At 42.2% G+C, this 20,430-nt stretch overlaps 1 protein-coding gene across 1 annotated transcript in view; it reads left to right on the forward strand.

Moving 5' to 3' along the window:
- The window catches only part of pcdh15b (protocadherin-related 15b), a 215,784-nt gene that overhangs the window by 63,733 nt on the left and 131,621 nt on the right, over window positions 1–20,430 (forward strand). Inside the window, exons 7-9 of the mRNA XM_048233553.1 lie at window positions 4,573–4,692; window positions 5,550–5,660; window positions 5,925–6,095. Of these exons, the coding sequence (XP_048089510.1) occupies window positions 4,573–4,692; window positions 5,550–5,660; window positions 5,925–6,095 (402 nt within the window). The remainder of the gene's footprint in view (window positions 1–4,572; window positions 4,693–5,549; window positions 5,661–5,924; window positions 6,096–20,430) is intronic.

The raw sequence follows: 20,430 nt of genomic DNA on the forward strand, positions 1-20,430 counted from the left end.
TGCAATTGACTCTTTTTCTTCCGCTTGTTGTGACTCCCTCCCTCACTCCCGCCATCATCAACATCCATCGTTCCCTTCCTGCTCCGTCACTTCCCTCTAGCAACTCCTGACCATTCAGTCCAGCGCCTGTCTCGGTCGTCTCGCTCACGTTGTTTTCGCCTGCTCCTAACTCAAGCACGAGGGCGTGTCTTAAGGTGGCACTACTTAATGTGAGATCTCTTTCAAATAAGACATTTATTTTAAACGATTTTATTTCATCTGCCAACTTGGATTTTATGTTTTTAACTGAGTCCTGGCTACAAACAAATGATCATAGTCAGCTTGTTGAACTGTGTCCTCCTCAGTACGAGTCTTTCAACAAACCTAGAGTCAGCGGTCGCGGGGGAGGCATTGTGAGTGTGTACAGGAAGAGCTTAAAATGTCACCAAATACCTTGTGATGACTTTTCTTCCTTTGAAGCGCTCACTTTTAAACTTTATGGTCCTGATCCAATTTTTGTTTGTTGTAATTTACCGTCCCCTAAACCATCAGGTTGTTTTTAAATGAAATCCAAGAATTTCTCTCCACTCTTGTCTTATATTATGACAGTGTTGTTCTTTGTGGTGATTTTAATTTTCATGTTGATGACTCCAGTAATGTTCATGCTACTGATTTCCTAAACATTGTTAACTCTTTTCAATTTTGTGTCTGGACCAACACATAACCATGGTCATACACTGGACCTTGTTTTCACTCTGGGTCTTAAACAATCTTTGATTGTTTTATATGACTGTATCTGATCATAACTGTATAGTTTTTAGTTGTGAAACATCCATCATCAATACTGTCACTCCCAGCTCTTTCTGTTCCCCGCAGATATTCAATGAGCATAGTGCCTCAAAATTCTGTGCATTATTCCAGAGTCAATGCCCTGACCTCTCTGAATACTCTTGTACCAATGATCTGGTTGACCAGTTTAATTCCATCTGCTTGTCTTCTCTAAATGTTATTGCACCCATGAAGGTTAGAACTAAGTCATCAGAAAGAAAGCAGCCCTGGATTAATAGTGGCATTCGTAGTTGTAAAAGGGATGGTAGAAAAGCTGAGCGTAAATGGAAGAAGTTTGGTCTTCAAGTTCATTCAAGTTCCCTGTGTCCCAGTGGAAAGTGATGCTGATTGTGAAAAGCTTTTGTCCTTTTTTACTGAGAAAGTAGAGTCAATTAGAACCTCTATCACTCCTAATACTATGCACTCTTCTAGAGACAGTGTCACATATGACAGTATCTTCCAGTCCTCTTGATGTAGTACCAACAAAGTTCTTATTAGAGGTAATTGAATCTGTTGGGTCCTGTTTGCTTTCTATTTTAATAGTTCACTTTTAAATGGCATTGTCCCTGATTACTTTAAAACTGCAAGTGTGAGCCCATTGCTAAAGAAATCAGGGCTTGATCCATCTCTACCTCAAAACTACAGACCTATTTCCAAGTTACCATTTGTATCAAAGATTCTTGAAAGATTAGTGTCCATTGTCTCTGCACTGGAAAATAATAATCGTTTTGAAAAGCTACAATCTGGTTTCCGAAAGTATCATAGCACTGAGACAGCACTGCTGAAAGTTACAAATGACCTTTTAAGAACAGCTGATGATGGCATGTGTTCTGTCCTTGTACTTCTTGATCTTAGCGCAGCCTTTGACACTTTTGATCACAGCATATTGCTGCATAGACTGGAACATTGGGTGAGAATTTCTGGTACAGCCTTACAATGGTTTTCATCTTACTTGTCAAATAGGAAGTTTTGTGTTTCTGCAAACAGTTACCGTACACATCTTCATTTTTTCCTGTCAAGTATGGGGTACCTCAAGGGTCAGTTTTAGGACCAATTTTATTTTGTTTATACATGCTTCCTCTTGGGCACATTATCCAGAAACACTGTGTCTCCTTCCACTTCTATGCTGATGATACACAGCTGTACCTGCCCATTAGTTCCTCTGATCCTAGTATGCTGAATTCCTTAAATGAATGTCTTTGTGACAAAAAAACTGGATGTCTAAACAATTTCCTCCAGTTGAATTCTGACAAAACAGAAGTCCTCATCATTGGATCCCAGCACATAGTGAAACAAATGATACCATCCTTAGGTCCCTTTCAATTTTTAGACTGTGTAAAACCTGTTGCAAAGAATCTTGGTGTCTGGTTTGACAGTAATTTAAGCTTTGAACGTCACATCACAAAGCTCATACAGTCTTGTTTCTATCACACCAGAAATATTTCCAAGATTAGTTCCATCTTAACTTTTAAAGACACTGAGACCATTATACATGCATTTATTTCTTCACGCCTGGATTACTGCAATAGTCTTTTTTCTTGTCTGAACTAAAAAATCTATAAAGAGACTTCAAACTGTTCAGAATTCAGCTGCCCGGCTTCTTACTAAGACAAAGTACTGTAATCACATTACTCCTGTTTTAGCCTCACTGCACTGGCTCCCAGTAAGCTTTAGAATTGATTTTAAGATTCTTCTGATTACTTTTAAAGCTCTACATGGCCTGTCTCCCAACTACATGTCTGATCTCCTAGTACCTTATACACCTGTGCGTACTTTAAGATCATATGGTAGTGGTTTCCTAACTATTCCTAAGGTCAATCTCAAAACTAAAGGGGAGAGAGCCTTTAGTGTCAGGGCACCTAGGCTCTGGAATGACCTGCCTGATGAAATCAGGTCAGCCAATTCCGTATGCTCTTTTAAATCCCTCCTTAAAACTCATCTTTACAAGCAAGCCTTCCTTAGTTTTGTTTAAGTAATATACTTCAAGTTTATTAAGTTTTATTTCAGTGTCAAGTTTTATTTCAGTATCCTAAGTTTTATTTCAGTGTCAAGTTTTATTTCAGTAAGTTTTATTTCAGTGTAAATTTATTTTCCTTTTACAAATTTATGTTAAGTTCTAATTGAATTAATATATATTATTTGATTGTTATATTATGTCATTTTTCATTTATGTTGATATTGTACAGCACTTTGTAACTTTGTTTTGAAAAGTGCTATATAAATAAAGATTATTATTATTATTATTATATTATTACACTGACTCTCCCGTTGTTAGCCCCTCAATAATGCATGGGCCCCACAGTGTCAGCTGGCCTGCACTTCTGATGAGGCATCAGTCTGTTACGTGTTGCTTTACGAAAGCATGTCGGCATCAACTGTTTCCACGTGGCGTTGATATGCGTTACTTAGAGGGTGCAATGTAAACAGCTTGCCTCTGTCTAATACTGTTTGTTTTACACTGTGTGTCATGGCAAAGCAGTGCAGAGAGTCTCCCCACTGGCATTAATAGACAGATTAAATAATGGTCGGGTGTGGCGGGGGACAGGCTCATTAGGGATGAAGGTTGAGCACAGATGGCAGACGAATGAAGCCAGTCTTTATATCATCGGAGTCGAAACTTTGGTTAATGACATGAACGTCCACAGAGAAACCAAGCAAGTTCACAATATTTGTCAGGTATTCGTTTGGTTTGCTTCCGCCCTCGAGTGAATACTCGTGGCTCCTCTCGAAACCACTGAAAAGGGAAAGAGACCATGGCCTGATTTCTGTTTCTCTTTAACTCTGGCAGTGCCTTTGTTCTCCGTGCTTTAACATTCTTGACTCACCGTTTCCCCCGAATTTTTTTAAGTTCAGAAATACAGACACCTGCTATCTGCCCCTGCTGTCATCCGGCTATCCTCACCGGTCATTTGGCTGTTAAAGTTGCTCTCTCACATTACAGAGTAGAGAGCAGGAAAGGAGAGAGAGGTAAGTCTCGTCAGAGGGTTCCAACTGTGACAGGTGGAAAAGAGTGTTCCGCCGATGTCCACCGCAGTTGTTTCGCGGCGAGTACTCTTTTATGTTCCGCAGTAAGAAGCGTTTGAAGACACCAGGGAGGCTGTTGGCCCGAGTTTTTCAAAACTGGAGCGCAACTTGTAGACATTTGCCCGACACTTTTGTTTGAAGTACTTCTCAGTCTACTCAGCATGAGTTCTGTTTGGGTCTCAGCTGTTTTAGTCTGTAGTTTTCCACCAAAAATTGTACTTTGTACTTTAGACTGAAGTATATGAGACACTGGGTACATCTGCATCAGCAACATGAACTTGATTTTTTTGTAACAAATGCTGTTTCTTTGTTGATTGGTTTGATTGTTTTTCATCTCATTAGGATTGTGCAAAAAACATAATCAATTTAGGAGGGGAGCTGACTCACAGGGCATTTGCATGAGTTTATTAGTTAGTTTTGCTTTTACTAATTTCTCTAATCCCAAATACACTGATGTAGAGATGACATTGTACCTCTCACTTTTTAAGTGTTATTTATGTACTTCCTGGAGACACATACAATATCAAGTATAGCCTGTTACTCTACTACTAAGCCACATATCGGATGGGAGCACACATTTACCTTCACCGAGCCAGCAGGGAGAATCTCCCTCGCCTGTCTACGGTTCGTTTCACCGTGTCAAGATGGCTTTATCTTGTTGTGTGTATTTACATGCAAAGGCAGCGGTGCTCCGTTAAAGCCTGTCTCCTCTCTTCTCTCTCCTCTTTCCCCTCCCTTTAGCTGACCCCTGTCGGCACCACCATCTTCTCTGGGTTCTCTGGAAACAACGGGGCCATTGACATCGACGACGGACCCAACGGCCAAATCGAGTACACCATTCAGTTCAACCCAAATGACCCAGTAAGCTCCGTCACATACCACGCCACATCGCATACAAATAAGGCTTACTCACTACATGTTAAGCTTGGATAGTGATAAGTCAGCGTAGTTGTGTAGTTCATTGCCTGTGTTGCCTCAGTGCACTAAGAGGGTGAGTTATACAGTATTCGTGCCAGCTCTGGTTGCTATGGCATGACAATAAGCCCATTTCATAGTGCCCAAGTGCCCGGCCTCATTGATGTTAATGATACCTTAATTGGCAGGGTGAAACATCTTCCTGTTTCTGTCTGTCCTGTGGACTGTGCTGTTCCAGGGGAAGTTAGTTTACATGGTGGCAACATCTTGTAACATTTCTATATAATTATATAACATATAGAATTATTAGATAATTTTTATGCTTTTTGTTGAAAGATTCGATGTGGAAGGTCATTGTAGTTATCCAGTTCGAAGGTTGTTTTTGTGTGCTTTATGAACGGATACACAGAAACCTGATTTTCTGAGTATCTGTGCAGAGAAAGGAAGTGTTGTTGCATTTCCTCAAAATCTCCGAGGTTGAGTCATTCAAGGTTTGCATGTCATGTCACACATTGACATGCAAACATTGCCTTAAAAATATAACCGACTTCATTAAACTTGCATGCACTGTAAACACTTGCTAGTATCCTTGGCATCCTCTGAAGGTTACAGGTGCCAAACCAAGACCAAGGAAGAGCTGTGTCTGCTTGGAAACACACACTGAGTTTACAGTGAAGTGGATGTTTATCTTTAACGCAGATCCTCTGCTTACACACTGTGTTGTCTTTTTTCCATAGATGACTAGGATGTTTATCTTTAACGCAGATCCTCTGCTTACACACTGTGTTGTCTTTTTTCCATAGATGACTAATAGGACATTTGATATCCCCTTAACCTTGTCTGGCTCTGTGGTGCTTCGAGAGAGGCTGAATTATGAAGAAATCACACGCTACCTTGTCATTATCCAGGCCAATGTAAGTTATTTCTTTTCTTTTTTAAAATAAGATAAGATATGATTTTGCACCAGTTTTTAGGAGGCTTGGGGGTTTATCAATGCTACATCATACCAGAAGATCCAAAAAAAAATATTTTGGTCTTTAATGTTTGTCCTCTGGGAATTATGTAGTGTTCTTTTTGGTAATTAAAGATTTTGTTTCCTGACATACTGCTCAATATGAATATGTTACGCACTGATATGGATATCTTAGCATGCACAATAAAACCCCGTTTTCCTCAAGGACCGAGCTCCAAACCCAAAGGATAGACGGACAGCCACCACAACTCTGACGGTGGATGTGTTGGACGGCGATGACCTTGGGCCTATGTTCCTGCCGTGCAGTCTGGTGGACAACACGCATGACTGCAAACCCCTCACCTACCATGCTGGCGTTCTGGAGCTTGCTGACCCCGTAAGTGAAGGCTGTCTCCCGGGAAACCAGTCCAGTCATACCCCCCTGCTCCCCGGCTTATGTAATGAGGTTCATTTATTTTGGTGCAGAAAGGCAGAAAGGCAAGACAACAGATATGGCAGGCAGATTATTGTTTTTATTGATCGTGTCTTCCCCAATTAACCCACACTACAAAGTCTAGTCTAGAGTGTTTTCAACACAATACAGTATTGATAGGTACATACATGGGAGGAGAAACAGGTCTGTCACTAAAAAGAGCACTAATATGGCGTTTGGATTGTTTTGAGAACCTTATTGGTTTTATCATTCCTTCACTTTGTCTTTGCAAAGGATCTGATACTGCTGCTGAGACCTTTGTAGAATACGCTACATTGATAAATACTACTAAATGTGAGAAGAATTTCAACTGTAAAATGTAGCAGGAAGGATACTGAATTATATAAGACTGCTGGCTCAAACTGTGGTGTCAAATTAATGACAGCGTTGAATGTACAGAGAGAGATTAAAGTAGTTGAGTGTTGTTATTCAGGCTTTTGTTTCACCAAAACCCAAGAGTTAAATCACCTCCTGTCTGCATGATTTTACATGGACCTGGTGATCCTTTCTGAAAAAAGCTTTTTTCCCCAAAGTCAGCAATGCTCTGTATATTTCCTCAATTTTCTGCAGAACGTAGACTCTCCTAGGGCAACCCATTAACTCAGCATCTGAACACAAATTTTTGTAATGCCTGTCACCACTTCCCTTTTGTCACATCCAGCTACCATGTGTACAGAAAAAAAGAAAAAAAATCTCCCACACACACACAATCGTTGTGCCTCTGGAGCACTGTCATTGCTTTCCTGTCCAGCGTCTGGTGACTGTGAGCCGCAGACACATGATGGCAATTCTCTTTCAGGCTGTTAAGTCAATGATAGAAAAATAGGGGTTGTCAGCTTACAGGAAACAGATTGTGTTTGATGGCAGTGGCGCAGTCTTGAGAGATTGTTGACTGCCCCCTGAGACCGGCCTCCGCTAAGTGGCCGAACCTCCCGATTTTGTGTTTCTGTGCATTTTTGTGCATTTCTGGTCTTCTCCGTGTAGAGCCTGTTCACTAACACTGGCCTTGACGCTTAGGCAGCATTGCTGTCCTTGAAGTTCATGGAGTGTTTTATACCACTTTCTCGACAAAACAAAAATTTTTTTTTTTTTAAACCTACTTGAACCCTCCTGGGACCAACCCTTTTTTTTATTGCAGTTGTGCATCCTTAAAGCAATTTAACATTGTTTCTTTGGCTTTTTTGTGTGTGTGTGTGTGTGTGTGTGTAGGGTGGGGTGGGGTGGTTTTGGTGGTGGGGGGGTGATGATGACTAACCGCTGGATATAGTTGCACATTAAATATGGAAGATCAAAGCGTCTAGACTTGGAATCCCTCAGTGCGGCTGTGGTGATTGAAGCAACTACAAAGGGAAACCCCAGGAAAGCTGCGGAGACAAGAGAGCCTATTTGTATCTGTGCCCCTGAAATGTGATTGTCTGCGATTGTTCCAGTGAACCTGCCAAAGTTGGCTTTGGCTTCCATCCTAATCGAAGAGGAAGGTCGCAGTCTTGTTTTATCATTATAGTGGTGAGGAATGTTTCCAGGAGTCGAGCATTCTGGTTCTCAGGATGACCTCTTGGCTCAGGAATGACAAACATTTGTTTTGGTCATGATGTTCTTTCACACTCTGTTGTAAAGAGGTCCATTGAGCTATGAATGTCAATGAGTCAATGTGTTTAGATGATGGACTACATGTTGTTCATGTTGTTCTACATGTCGCTGTCTGCTGTTTACTGGTGCGGTCTGGTGCCTGTGATGGTATGTCACCAGCGCGGAAGCATTTTCCTGATGTAAGAACAACCTCTGGCATTGAACATCCCCTTGTTTCTGTTTTGGGTTATTCTGTTGTTCTTATTCAAGTGGTTATGTGCAAGTTGTTAGTGTTTTGTATTAGTTTGTTTTGTATTTTTTCCAAGTTGAACTGTTGAATGTACAGATTGATGGGATTGATGTTTGCTAGAGCTACATCTCTACATCTCACAGTGATGCAAACATGGAGGAAATAAACTGCTGGTATGCATTTCAGTACATTCCTACAAGTTTGAAAGTGGTCTTCACTGCGTGGATGAGCGAGACTTTCTTTTTATAAGAATGTTTTTTGGGCTTTTTGCCATTTTATTCAGATGAAGACAGTGAAGTGACAGGAAGTGAGTAGGAGAAAGCGAGAGAGAGAGATAGAGAGATAGAGATAGAGAGAGATGAGGAGGGATCAAGAAATGACCGTGGGTCGGGTCCGAACATGGGTGAGTTTTGTATGTTTTTCTAAGTCGAACTGTTGGAAAACTCCCAATGTCCTCCTCTTGATCTCTCTATTATATTACAGTCAAGTTTCAGAGAGAGAGAGAGACTGACTGCGGGTCGGGCCCGAACATGGGTCCCCGTGGGCACTTGGACCTGAATGTTGCACGAACACTGCTGGCACTTGGTCCACAGCTCCCCCCAGTAAGCTAGACTTTAGAGAATGAGCAGCTACAGCTTTCAGCTATAGCCATTGTTAATCGCTTTCGATCTCAATCAAAGCGCCAATCGACGTGTTTTCGAGTGTAACGGTGCGGTTGCCCGTTACGGCTACAGTTTATTTCATACGGGAGCTAAATACAAAGAACGGACAACGTGAATTACAAACACACTTTGTTTGCACACACAAACACAAACGGCATCCAGCATGGTTGCAGCAACTGCAAACCACAAACGCATACAGGACAATATAAGCCTTACTTTCAGGGTGGCCAACTGAAGGTTGAGGGAACACGGACATTCAGCAAACTTTTCATTGTGTCGGACAATAGCGCTTCCTGGTCTGGGGACGGAGAAAAGACCCGACGGAAAGTCACAAGGAACATTATACGTTCGTGGAGTGTGACTTACTGCACAAGCAGAGGTCAAGTGTGCAGGGCAAGAGGGGTGTTTGGGACGTTCTGGTTATGTATGCTATGTATTAGGTTATGAAGTTAGATAATAGGATTGCCTTGTTATGAAACTGTGGGTTTTATGGTATGGAATGTATTATTGGATATTTATATGGAGAAGATGTGTTTTGTTAATTAATTAATTGATTGATTGATTGATTGATGGTGCATTGGTTTAGTCGGCAGAGTTAAATTCTCTGGTGGGACTATGGTTGAGAGCAGAAGGAGGTAGAATGGTCTGAGGTGAGCAAGTGCTAGCCCCTGCTAATAGGCCTAACACTCGTTTTGTGATTTGCAGCAGTTTGCCCTATGATTGAAAAGGGTTGTCAAAGTTAATTTGATGTATTTTGGAAGCTCATTGATTGATTTGAGATTATTGTTTGGAGTTTGGTTTTTCTTTTCTTTTTCCGATTTTCTCCATACTGGTTCATGCATGCAGCTGCTAAGGTGGAAATAAAAACCTGGCTACTTTTGAGAAACATCACCACTGTCTCCTGTTTCCATCACCGCAACGCCATCCAGATCACATCGATATGGGACACAGGCACATGCGGGCAGTCTCGTGTCAATTCACTTCTCTCTTGTTTCACGCCTTCATAATTCTCTCAGATGAAGAGAACAAATCAGGGCTCCCTTCCTCTGCTATTGATTTTTGTCGAGGGTGGTAAATGCTTGCTGTGGTATTACATAGCCACCCCCACCCCAAGCGCCCCAGCCACCCCCTCCCCTCCCCTCCACCCCATCAAGAGCTGGAGAGATGTAAACGGCCGTGGCAAGACAAGCATGAAAATGGAGGAATCACAAATTGGATAATTCACAGGTAATTAGTTTTACACTTTCAGCCGAAGCACCTTCCCTCCCCCACTCCCTGTTCTTTTTCAGTGAGTGGCCGCTCCGATTCAATTGAAAGCATTGCTAATTCCGATGGGAGATGGGTCGGCACACCAGGGGAAAGCGCCTTGAAATCGGCAGGGCTCGGAGGTGGCGAGAAAAGCATATTTTTTCTGCCGCCTTGAAACATTTCCGCCTGTTTTCATGCGGCACTACACGGAAATATCCGGGCTTTGAAGGTCACTCTCGGTATTTTAGGCTTGGCTCCTCTTTCTGCCTCTCCTTGTGTCTTCACACAGTATCTCTCACTCGGTTCAGTTGCGTGGGCTTAGAATCAGGAGGTCAAGGTATGCTTCTAAATGTGCGTGTTGGTGAGTTTTATAGATGGTAAGAATTATAGATGGTTTTGAAGTGTAAGTAGAAGAAGTATGAATTCCAATTCCAAGACAATTTGACAAATATCTATCAATGGCAATAATTTTAATCTATCCATCTATTTTAATCATTCGGCTTAATGTGCAACAGTGTCCTAAGACGACCTTCTGCACTGCAGATTCATTACTGACTTTTAAAAATCTGGCCTTAATCAGGCATGGATCCCTCTGGCCATCTTGGGTTTTCTATTAAGTCTTAACAGAACCCTTTACTTAGAATTTCTCAGCATTCATTTTGCAGCAGAAAGAAGTTGCACATATTCGACATTCAAGGATTTTTTGAGTGTCATCTTGTTGATTCAGTAATTTCTCTGTTTGGGACTACTACTGCTGTTATAAACGTTAGGCTGACAACAAGCTGGTGGCATAGGCTACTTTACACAACTCTGCATTGCTGTTATACTTAAAGACTCTCTTTATCCGTCTCTCACGCTCTCTCTCCTCTCAAAACATTCGCTATATTCATACAATTTCCATTATCCCCATTTCCTGCATTGCAGATGCAGATTGCAGTGATTTTTTTCTGTTTTGTTCTCCTCTCATCACTGTTCCTCAGTCCAGATACACAGCCGATGATAAACGATGACCTTTCAGAGAGACGAGGGCGAGAAAGACAGCCAGAGTGACTGAGTGAGTGAGAGAGTTAGCGAGAGGTGAAACGAGACACATCAGACTGGCGGAGTCTTTGAAAAGCCATGAGTCTTAACGTCGATGCCTGCACACTCCTGAGTACCTTTTGTTATCGGAGTTCCTCGCGAAACGACAAACAGCCTCATCTCCGTAAGGTGAGACACTTGATGTGAGAGGTGTCCCGGTGAGATAACAGGGGGAAAAACGAGGCGCTCTGTGAAAGGTTTTCCAAGGCTGATGGGTGATCCTGTTCTCATAGAGACATTGCGTGCAAACACACCACACTAAAGTGGCTTTCAGGATCCCAAGCCAGTCAAGGCCACAGTGATGGAGGAGTTTAGGAAGGGCTCAGATGATTTCATGTTAGTTTCTATTCTGCAGTTTCCTGTTTTTGTCATTTGTACTTTATTTGTACATTTGTCATCTGTGCCTTGGTCAAATAGGCTCATCAGATAGAGTTGGAGTTTTATTTTTGTTTATTTTTTTTTAAAGAAAGCTGTTGATGGTGCTCTTGTTGACAGAAAGTCGTTTGATAGAAGTAGCGTAGAATAGATTCTGAACAATGTTGCTGATTCCTTTTGGAGATGTGTCTGCACATCATCCACCTTATCTGAGGAATAGCAGTGATTCATCATCACCTACTGTACCACCTAAATGACTCTTGTGGGCATATTCTTGTTTTTATTTTTCATGTGGAATGGACATAATTCGCTATGTTGACACTCAGATCAGAAGACAGCGGGTATTTGTCAGTGGGTAGTAATAAAACTCATTTGATGAAGATAGATCACATGATAGAAATACTCATTACAACATTTACATCATATGTCTTACTATACTATATTAATACTGTACTATGCTATACTATACTGTACTATGCTAAACAATACTATACCATACTATCATACTATAACATACTATACTATGCCATACTATACTATACTATACTACAGTATACTAAACTATATCTATACTATATACTATACTATACTATTTATATACAGTATATTATACTATACTATGCTATACTATTACAGCTCTAAGCAAGACATATGAAGAGTCTTTCCCACTCTCTCCATTGGAATATAACATACTGTATGTAAGGGGTTTAACTGTTAATTGTATGTAAATAGTTAAGTAGTGCAATGAAACAACAGACACCATATGACCGATGCTCTTTTGCATTGGACATGGTCAACATTCAGACATCCATTGGATTCCTTCCTCCAGAGTTCCGGCTCTTGATCACCGCTCAAATCTAAACTACCTGCTGCTGCATCCTCTCTTAACCTCTGAACTGCCCTCCGGCCGTGCAATCCCAACAAGCCTGTTGGACATACAAGATAAGCAGTTAGTGTAAAGCCTGCACAGCTTGATAGAGTAGGAAGTTACAACGTATGTGTGTGTATGTGTGTGTTTGTGTCTGTGTGTAAGATGTACCCAGAGCCTGTAGGGTGGTCTCATGTAAAAGTATGAATTCCACTTAGAATCCCGACGGCCCATATCGATCTTTTTTTCTCCTGCTCATATTTCCCCTTTAGCTGCTGGCATTTTAAGCATGCAGCCTCTTCCTAGCAGTTTGCCACTTTGCCCCCTGTCGTTTGGCTCCCTCTCCGAGCGCTCACATTTTGGAGAAACTGCCAGCCAGAAAACACGCTCACATCCTGACCCACTTACACACTCACGTCAGCCTCCTCCTCCTCCCCCTTTTCTGCCTCCATCGCTCTTTCTCTCTCTCTCTCTCTCTCTCTCTCTCTTTCTCTCTCTCTCTCTCTCTCTCTCTCTCTCTCTCTCTCTCTCTCTCTCTCTCCTCTATGGTTCTTCTGCATGTTTCTGCTATTTGTATCGTTCCTTTCCTTTTCTTCTTTCCCTCACCCTCTCTTTTGTTCTCAGTCTGTCCTCTCTCCCTTTCTCTACCATTCTCTCTCTCCCTCTCTCTATCTCACTCTCTCTTTCTCCCTGCTTCTCTTCCATCTCTCTCTCTCTCTCTCTCTCTCTCTCTCTTTCCCTCGACCCCTCTCCTCTCTCGGTGTACAACTCCCAGCACAGTAGGAGTCCCTGTAAACCCGACTTTACTCCCATATAGTCCGTCTGCAGTTTTGATGAGCCGCATCTGAACTGACAGCTCTGCTTCCTGCCATCAGGTATCAGGGATAGGACTTTTGAAAGATCTCTCCAAACGCAGCAAACAAGTCTAGAATGACATGGCCAAAAACAATATTGAAAAAAGTTGAGAAAGTCATTTCAGGATGACTTTGAACAGTAGCCTAGGACGCAAACCATAAACCAAGGTTTTGGTTTGAGTTTTAAAAGAGACAAAGCACTGATGCAGTGGATATTTTTGCCATAATGTCAGCAACTTTGGAATGTAAAGTAAGCTAAATAACAAAAAAAATTTGAGATGTAAAATATACACATTTCTTTTCCTGTAGTATGTCATTGTATCGCATCTGTATTCTAAGTGCAACACACAATATGAGTAATAGTGACCTTCTATAATCTTCTTATGACTGCTGCAAGTCATAATATGAAAGGGTTAGTACCGTAGGGTCATATTGTAGTGTCATAAATAGGGGTGGTTGATGGCGATACTATCAAAGGCTAAAACATTATTGAATCACTTGTATCCAAAGAAAATGATCGTATTAAGTGAATGTAGTGTGTGTGTGTGTGTGTGTCTGTGTGTGTGTGTCAGAAGCTGTAGAAGTTATTCATATGCTATCTTGACGTCTTATTGAGCTGAAGTAGGGAGGACGGCGAGATCACAGTCATTTCACACACCTCAGTGTTGCCCTCCTAAAACCATATTCATTAATTAGGGCAATAAAAGATCCTCAGTGGCCATTTCTCTCTCTCTCATTCTCTCTCTCTCTCTCTCTCTGTCATGCTCTATCTCTCTCTTTCTCTCTCTCTCTTATCACACTCTCTCTTTCACCTTGAATGAGTCCCTCGCCTAGCTGACGGCTAAATTTAGCTGCACTGCCAAAGCCGCTGCCACAAAGTGAATGCCATCACAAAAAAACAGTGCCCGAAACTGATACTCTGAGGCGACATCAGATCTACCTTATGGGAGATTTGTTAAATTATGCTTTCAGCAGACAGAGCCACTAATGGTGTCATTTCCTTGGAGCCATTTTCATATCCGCAGATATGCATGAGCCCCCCCCCTCGCGTCCCCCAAAACCATGCAAGCTGGGTGCCTTAATCTCACGATTTTCTGCTAACATATGACCACGCACACTCCATTGTTACCTCCTCTGCATTATTCGACATTAGCCGGCATTAGTGTACTCTCTGGCGAGTGTGCTGCCATAGTAACCCCATAGATAATGGCTGATTGAAAGGGTATCATGGCTAATCTCCTCTGCGCGGGGCCCACCGCGGCCCCCTTTGATTTACAGCGGTCCCTGGCATTGTAATTGCAGGGGATGGGGGATTACTTTGCAGTGCTAGGGAGATAAATCTCTGCCAGAGGCCGACACTTAGCTGTTCTCTGCAGCTGCTTCTCAGAGCCAGAGGAGGGATGCAGAGGGTTGCCAGAGTGTGGGTGCTAAACAAACTGTTAGCCTTGTTTGGCCTAGGCTAGTTAGTGCTGAATTCCCCTCTCGCTAAACTGTTAGCCTTGTTCGGCATGGGCTAGTCAGTGCTAAATTCTTTTGTTGCCTAACCCGTTAGCCGTGTTTAGCTTCAGCTAGTCAGTGCAGAATTCCTCTGTCGCTAAAGCATTAGCAGAGAATGTCTAATAATGGGAGAACCGCCACTCTCGGGAAACTTCCGGTTTCTGAACTGGTTGCAGTTCCTCTTCTGGTTCCACATGAGGACGCTCACGAATAAGTGCAGAATGAATGGAGGTCTATGGTACTGTACCCCTTAAATCCACTTTTCTCTGGATATAATTTTTTGCCCAGAAATTTGAATGTTGCATGAGAAAGAGGGTGCAGAGAAAATACAGACCGCTGAGTATTATATTTTTTGAGTCACTTATTTGTTCTAAAAAGCCTTTCAAATGTGTCAATGACGTCATTCATTAGCAGAAAGCTACAGTAGTGTGTTGTGGGCAACAACGACCCAACCTGTAAGAAATCGAAAGGCCGTGACTACTCGTTCATTCAACTTTTGACCTATAATCCATATTGAGCCTTCAGAAACCACAATCAAATCTTCAATTTCTCAACGACAACCAGGTGAAAAAGACAAATTTAGCCGTCTAGCTCTATAGACCCCCATTGTTTTTGCACTTATTCGTGATCGAATAGCGGAACTGCAACAGATTGCAGGTACAATGGAGTTACATAATAGGGAGTGATCCAGCTCTCCGTAAACGGGCTCTGACCTTGGCCAGTCAGTGCAGAATTCCTCTGTCGCTAAAGCATTAGCCTTTTTCAACCTCGGCTAGACAGTGCAGAATTCCTCTGTCGCTAAAACATTAGCCTTTTTCAACCTCGGCTAGTCAGTGCAGAATTCCTCTGTCGCTAAAGCATTAGCCTTTTTCGATCTCGGCTAGTCAGTGCTGAATCCTTCTGTTGACTTTTGTGGATAAGATATCTGTTAGGGTTGTTGAGTCTGTGGTGGTCACCATTTGTGACTAAATTAGCCATGTGCTGACTTCCTCTCTGACTGATCTTGATTCATTACAAAGTTGTGCTAATTTGTTCATTAGTGAATTATACTGTAACTGGCTTGTAGCAGCCAAGTGTTGATAGCGATGTTACTTTTTGTCTGCTCTTCATATCACCAAGTGTTTGATTGTTCACCCACTAACAGGGATTGTGAGCTGGGTTTACGCTGTCGTGAGAGAGCTTATTTTTGCCCTACTGATGATGTGTTTTACTGTTGTCATTCTTGGCCAGGTGAAAAAAAGATTAATTATTTTAGTGAGACTAACCTGGTTAAATTAAGGTCATAAAGGTTATAAAAAATATAAATGGCCAGTCACACATGAATATAGACCTATAGAGTTAATCATAATAAAAGCTTAACTGATGAGTGTTTTCTGCACGAGTGATAACATAGTTTTTACTCATCACTGACTCATTACTCATGACTTTACTCAATATTTCTATAATTATGATTTAGTATTTGTTTCTTCATGTTCATTTTATCTTGTTCATGTTGCCAGTGTGGTTTTTCAATCACTTACAGTACCATCCATCATTCAGTCATGCAAACACACACAAACAGTGAAAAATACATCTGTTTTTGTAGCTGAAAGAAAACTTTTTGTGCATTCAAAAAAGTAATTATTGTTGCCTATAATGCAAACACTTTGAACTTTTTCTGATTGTCTCTTGAGATAAATTGTTGCTTGCTTAAAAGTAGAAATTTTTTTTTGAAATTGTTTATTGGTGAAATGACTAGACTACTGTAGGTTTCAGTGAATTATATTCATCTCTTTAGACTGCTTGGACGGGACTGTAAACAAATACAGAACTGCCAGACACTGCCTTATTTATCGAACTCTTTCAAATGATAAACATGCTCTGCTCTGAGGTATTTCTTGAACATCCCAATCTCTCCCGAGCCATGGGGCATTTTTTACCGGACAGTCCACTAAACAAACAAGTGAACCCAATACCGTCCTCAAAGTGGTATTGAATGTTATGCTTCTGTTATTGTTTGGGGGGTCCTTATGTGGACCTGTTAATCCATAAATAGTGCTAGCAGCACACAAACCACAAGCATACTGATGCATTTGTGTAGAGAGTTCCATTATCAGCATCATAGTTGTTCCACAAGGCTTCCATTTTAGCGTTCCATATGTTATCTTAATAAGGCGGAAGTAGATTGGGAACAAAATACAACGTTCAAGCATTGTTTTTGTTTTTCTTGTTGAAAGGGTCTATAGCATATTGTGTATTACTGTAGGTTTTGCCTGCAGAATGTTCTGGAAATGAAATCGGAAGACACAGTATTCTGGCCTCAGTATGAAGTGTTTTACATTTACAGTACATGCCACACAGTATCAGCCACTAAACAGCCAGAGATGGATGAAAACACACACACATGCGCACACACACACACACACACACACACACACACACACACACACACACACACACACACACACACACACACACACACACATACACACACACACTTCTGGTGTGCTTTTGAAAAAGTCAATGCCTTGTACCTCTCGCTGTTTAATGTGTTTTAAAGAGCACGTTGTCATTAGCTGGTACAGCGAACATCCTCGCAGTGTGCATGCTGGTGCGCGAGTGGGTGGGGTGAGGGAAAACGAGGTGTCCAGGAAGTGCTTATGTTTAGCACTTCAGCAACCACATTTCCAGCCGATGATTTGTTCCTTAATTTTTCACGGTGCAGAAGCACGCTAACTCTTTACGAGTGCATAACGGGACGTCGCCGTGATTTGCAGCCCTCTTATGACAAAGTAACATCAATTATTAAAAGCAAATGCCACAACAGCAGGGGGGAAAATAAACTGATGCATTTGCTTAGAACATTCACTGCGCTGCCTTCCTGTTGAGCATGTGTGTATGCGTGTGCATGTGTGTGTGTGTGTGCATGTGCGTACACTGTGTTCTGCATGTTGCAATCTTGTCTCATCCAGTCACCTGGTCAAGTCCTCTCCTTCCTCTCTCGTCTCGACTCACCCCAGCCACACACAGATATGAAGCTGCGTCATGGCGGCTGCTGGGTGCGTATGTCTGGAATTAAGGATTAAGGAGACGAAGGCCTGGGGCGAATGGAGAGGCGAAGAGAGTGGGGGAGGGGGGGACCCTGTTACTGCTCTCTCCCTGCTGACTACTGCTGACTCAAACAGTACGGTGGCTTCCCTCAGAGCTGGGTCCCTTCCCGGGCTTTTAATATCTGTCATTATAGTGTTTGCAGGGCTTTTTTTTTGTTACCGAAAGGTGGACTGAATTATAGATGAGCTTTCTTATTTACCAGGCCCTGGCCTCCTGCATGTGTTTATGATTTTGCACACCCATGCTAAAGAGAGAGAGAGAGAGAGAGAGAGAGAGAGAGAGAGAGAGAGAAGAAAGAGAGAAGAAAGAGAGGGAGGGAGATGCACTCGTCTTTGAGGTTTTTAGGCAGCAAGGAGTGGAACTCCTGTCTCGACAATGACATAAATCTCCGAGGAGCCACAGAATGAAGCTGCATTATACCTACAGTCACCGTGCGTCCGCTCAAGACGGCACAAGCAGGTTGTCACATAATGCCTGATGTTTACTCTCTGTTACTTTAGTTTTGAAAACTAATATGACAACAGGTCTTGTACCGCAGTCTGTTTAGTGCGAGGCTTTCATGAATATTGCATGGGTTTGGCTGTGACATTGCAGAGGTGCAGCAACATCAAGGAGCCATGGAAATCAAAGGTGCTCAAGTTTACCAGAGCTGAGGAATAGACACTAATGACTAAGGGATTCTCTTGCCACAAGTTTATGTATGTCTGTGCATATATTGTGGGTGCCTGTGTGTGTGTGTGTGTGTGTGTGTGTGTGTGTGTGTGTCTGTGTCTGTGTCTGTGTCTGTGTGTGTTTGTGTGAAAGACAGAAAGAAAGAGAGAGCTTGTGGGGGTGACAGAGAGGGAGAGAGAGCATACTTGTGGAAGTGACAGAGAGAGAGAGAGAGAGCATATTTGAGGAAGTGACAGAGAGAGAAAGAATATTTTTGGAAGTGACAGAGAGAGAGAGAGAGAGCATACTTGTGGGAGTGACAGAGAGAGAAAGAGAGAGAGAGAGAGCATACTTGTGGAAGTGACAGAGAGGTGCTTTTAACACCATCCAACCCCTCAGAATTGGAGACAAGCTCTTGCAGATGGGTGTGGACGCTCACCTGGTAACCTGGATTACAGATTACCTGACCGAGCGACCACAGTTCGTCAGACTGAGAAACTGTCTCTCTGACACTGTGATCAGCAGCACCGGAGTGCCACAGGGAACTGTGCTCTCTCCAGTCCTGTTCACCCTGTACACATCTGACTTCTGCTACAACACCGAGTCATGCCACATGCAGAAGTTTTCTGACAATACTGCAATTGTGGAGTGTATCAGGAACGGGCAGGAGGAGGAGTACAGGAGCCTGGTGGAGGACTTTGTGCAATGGTGCAAACTCAATCATTTTTAACTCAACACTTCAAAGACCAAGGAGATGGTGGTGGATTTCCGCAGGTCTAAGCCCACTCTGCTACCAGTCCCCATTGATGGGGTCAATGTGGAGGTGGCAAGCACCTACAAGTATCTGGGTCTCCACCTGGACAATAAACTGGACTGGTCAGCCAACACTGATGCACTCTACAAGAAAGGGCAGAGCAGGCTGTACTTCTTGAGGAGGCTGCGGTCCTTCAGTGTGTGCAGCAAGCTCCTCAGGATGTTCTACTAGTCTGTTGTTGCCAGCGTCCTGTTCTATGCAGTGGTATGCTGGGGAGGAAGCACAAAGAAGAAGGATGCTGGGCGAATTGACAGGCTGGTAAAGGAAAGCTGGCTCTGTAGTGGGAGCTGAACTGGAGTGCATCACTTCAATATCTGACAAAAGGACCCTGAACAAACTGATCAACATCTTGGACAATGAGTGTCACCCACTCCACAACACTATTGTTAAGCAGAAGAGCCTGATCAGCTGGAGACTTCGCTCACTGCCTTGCACAACAGACAGACTGAGGAAGTAATTTGTCCCCAGGGCCATTGAACTGTTCAATGCTTCACTTAAGGGAAGAGGAGAGATAGACTTCTCTGCATAGTCTGTCTGCTTCTTCACCCCCTCCATGTTTGGATACTGTCTGTCCACTAGCCACTTTTTACCACTGTCTTTCTGCCTCACTGTTTGCGTGCTATATTAACACATTAGCACATATGCATAACCCCTTCCTCCATGCCACAGCTGAACTGTGGCCACACTTATACCTTTTCTTAAAATAGTTATATATATATAGATATATAGATACAGTATATAGACTTATTCTTGCACTGTTGCACTGTTGGACTTACTCATTTGCACTATCACCACGACCACTATCACCATTGTACTATCACCGTGACACTCACTCACACAGAGCACCTTACCTTACCTTACTATGCACAGAGAATCACAGGCTCAGTCCCTGCCTCAATCATTGCAAGCGCCTCTTGATTGATTAATGATCACTATGTGGATACTGTTTTTAGAATTGATTTAGATTAAGTGTTAGTTAGTATAATTTGTATTTTAGTATATTGATTGATTAATCACCACTATGTGGATACTGTTTTTAGAATTGATTTAGATTAAGTGTTAGTATAATTTGTATTTTAGTATATTTAGTATATTTTTTATCTTTTAGTTGTGTTTTTATAATATATACTTTTAATTACTTTTTCTGCTGTTAGTGAATGTATGTGTGTTGTCTGTATGCTACTGAGACCTTGAATTTCCTCTGGGGATCAATAAAGTATCTATCTATCTATCTAGAGAGAGAGAGATATTTTGATTTTGATTTATACTTTATTGCAATGC

This window comes from Alosa alosa, chromosome 22, assembly GCF_017589495.1.
Source record: "Alosa alosa isolate M-15738 ecotype Scorff River chromosome 22, AALO_Geno_1.1, whole genome shotgun sequence".
Classification (NCBI taxonomy): Eukaryota; Metazoa; Chordata; class Actinopteri; order Clupeiformes; family Clupeidae; genus Alosa; species Alosa alosa.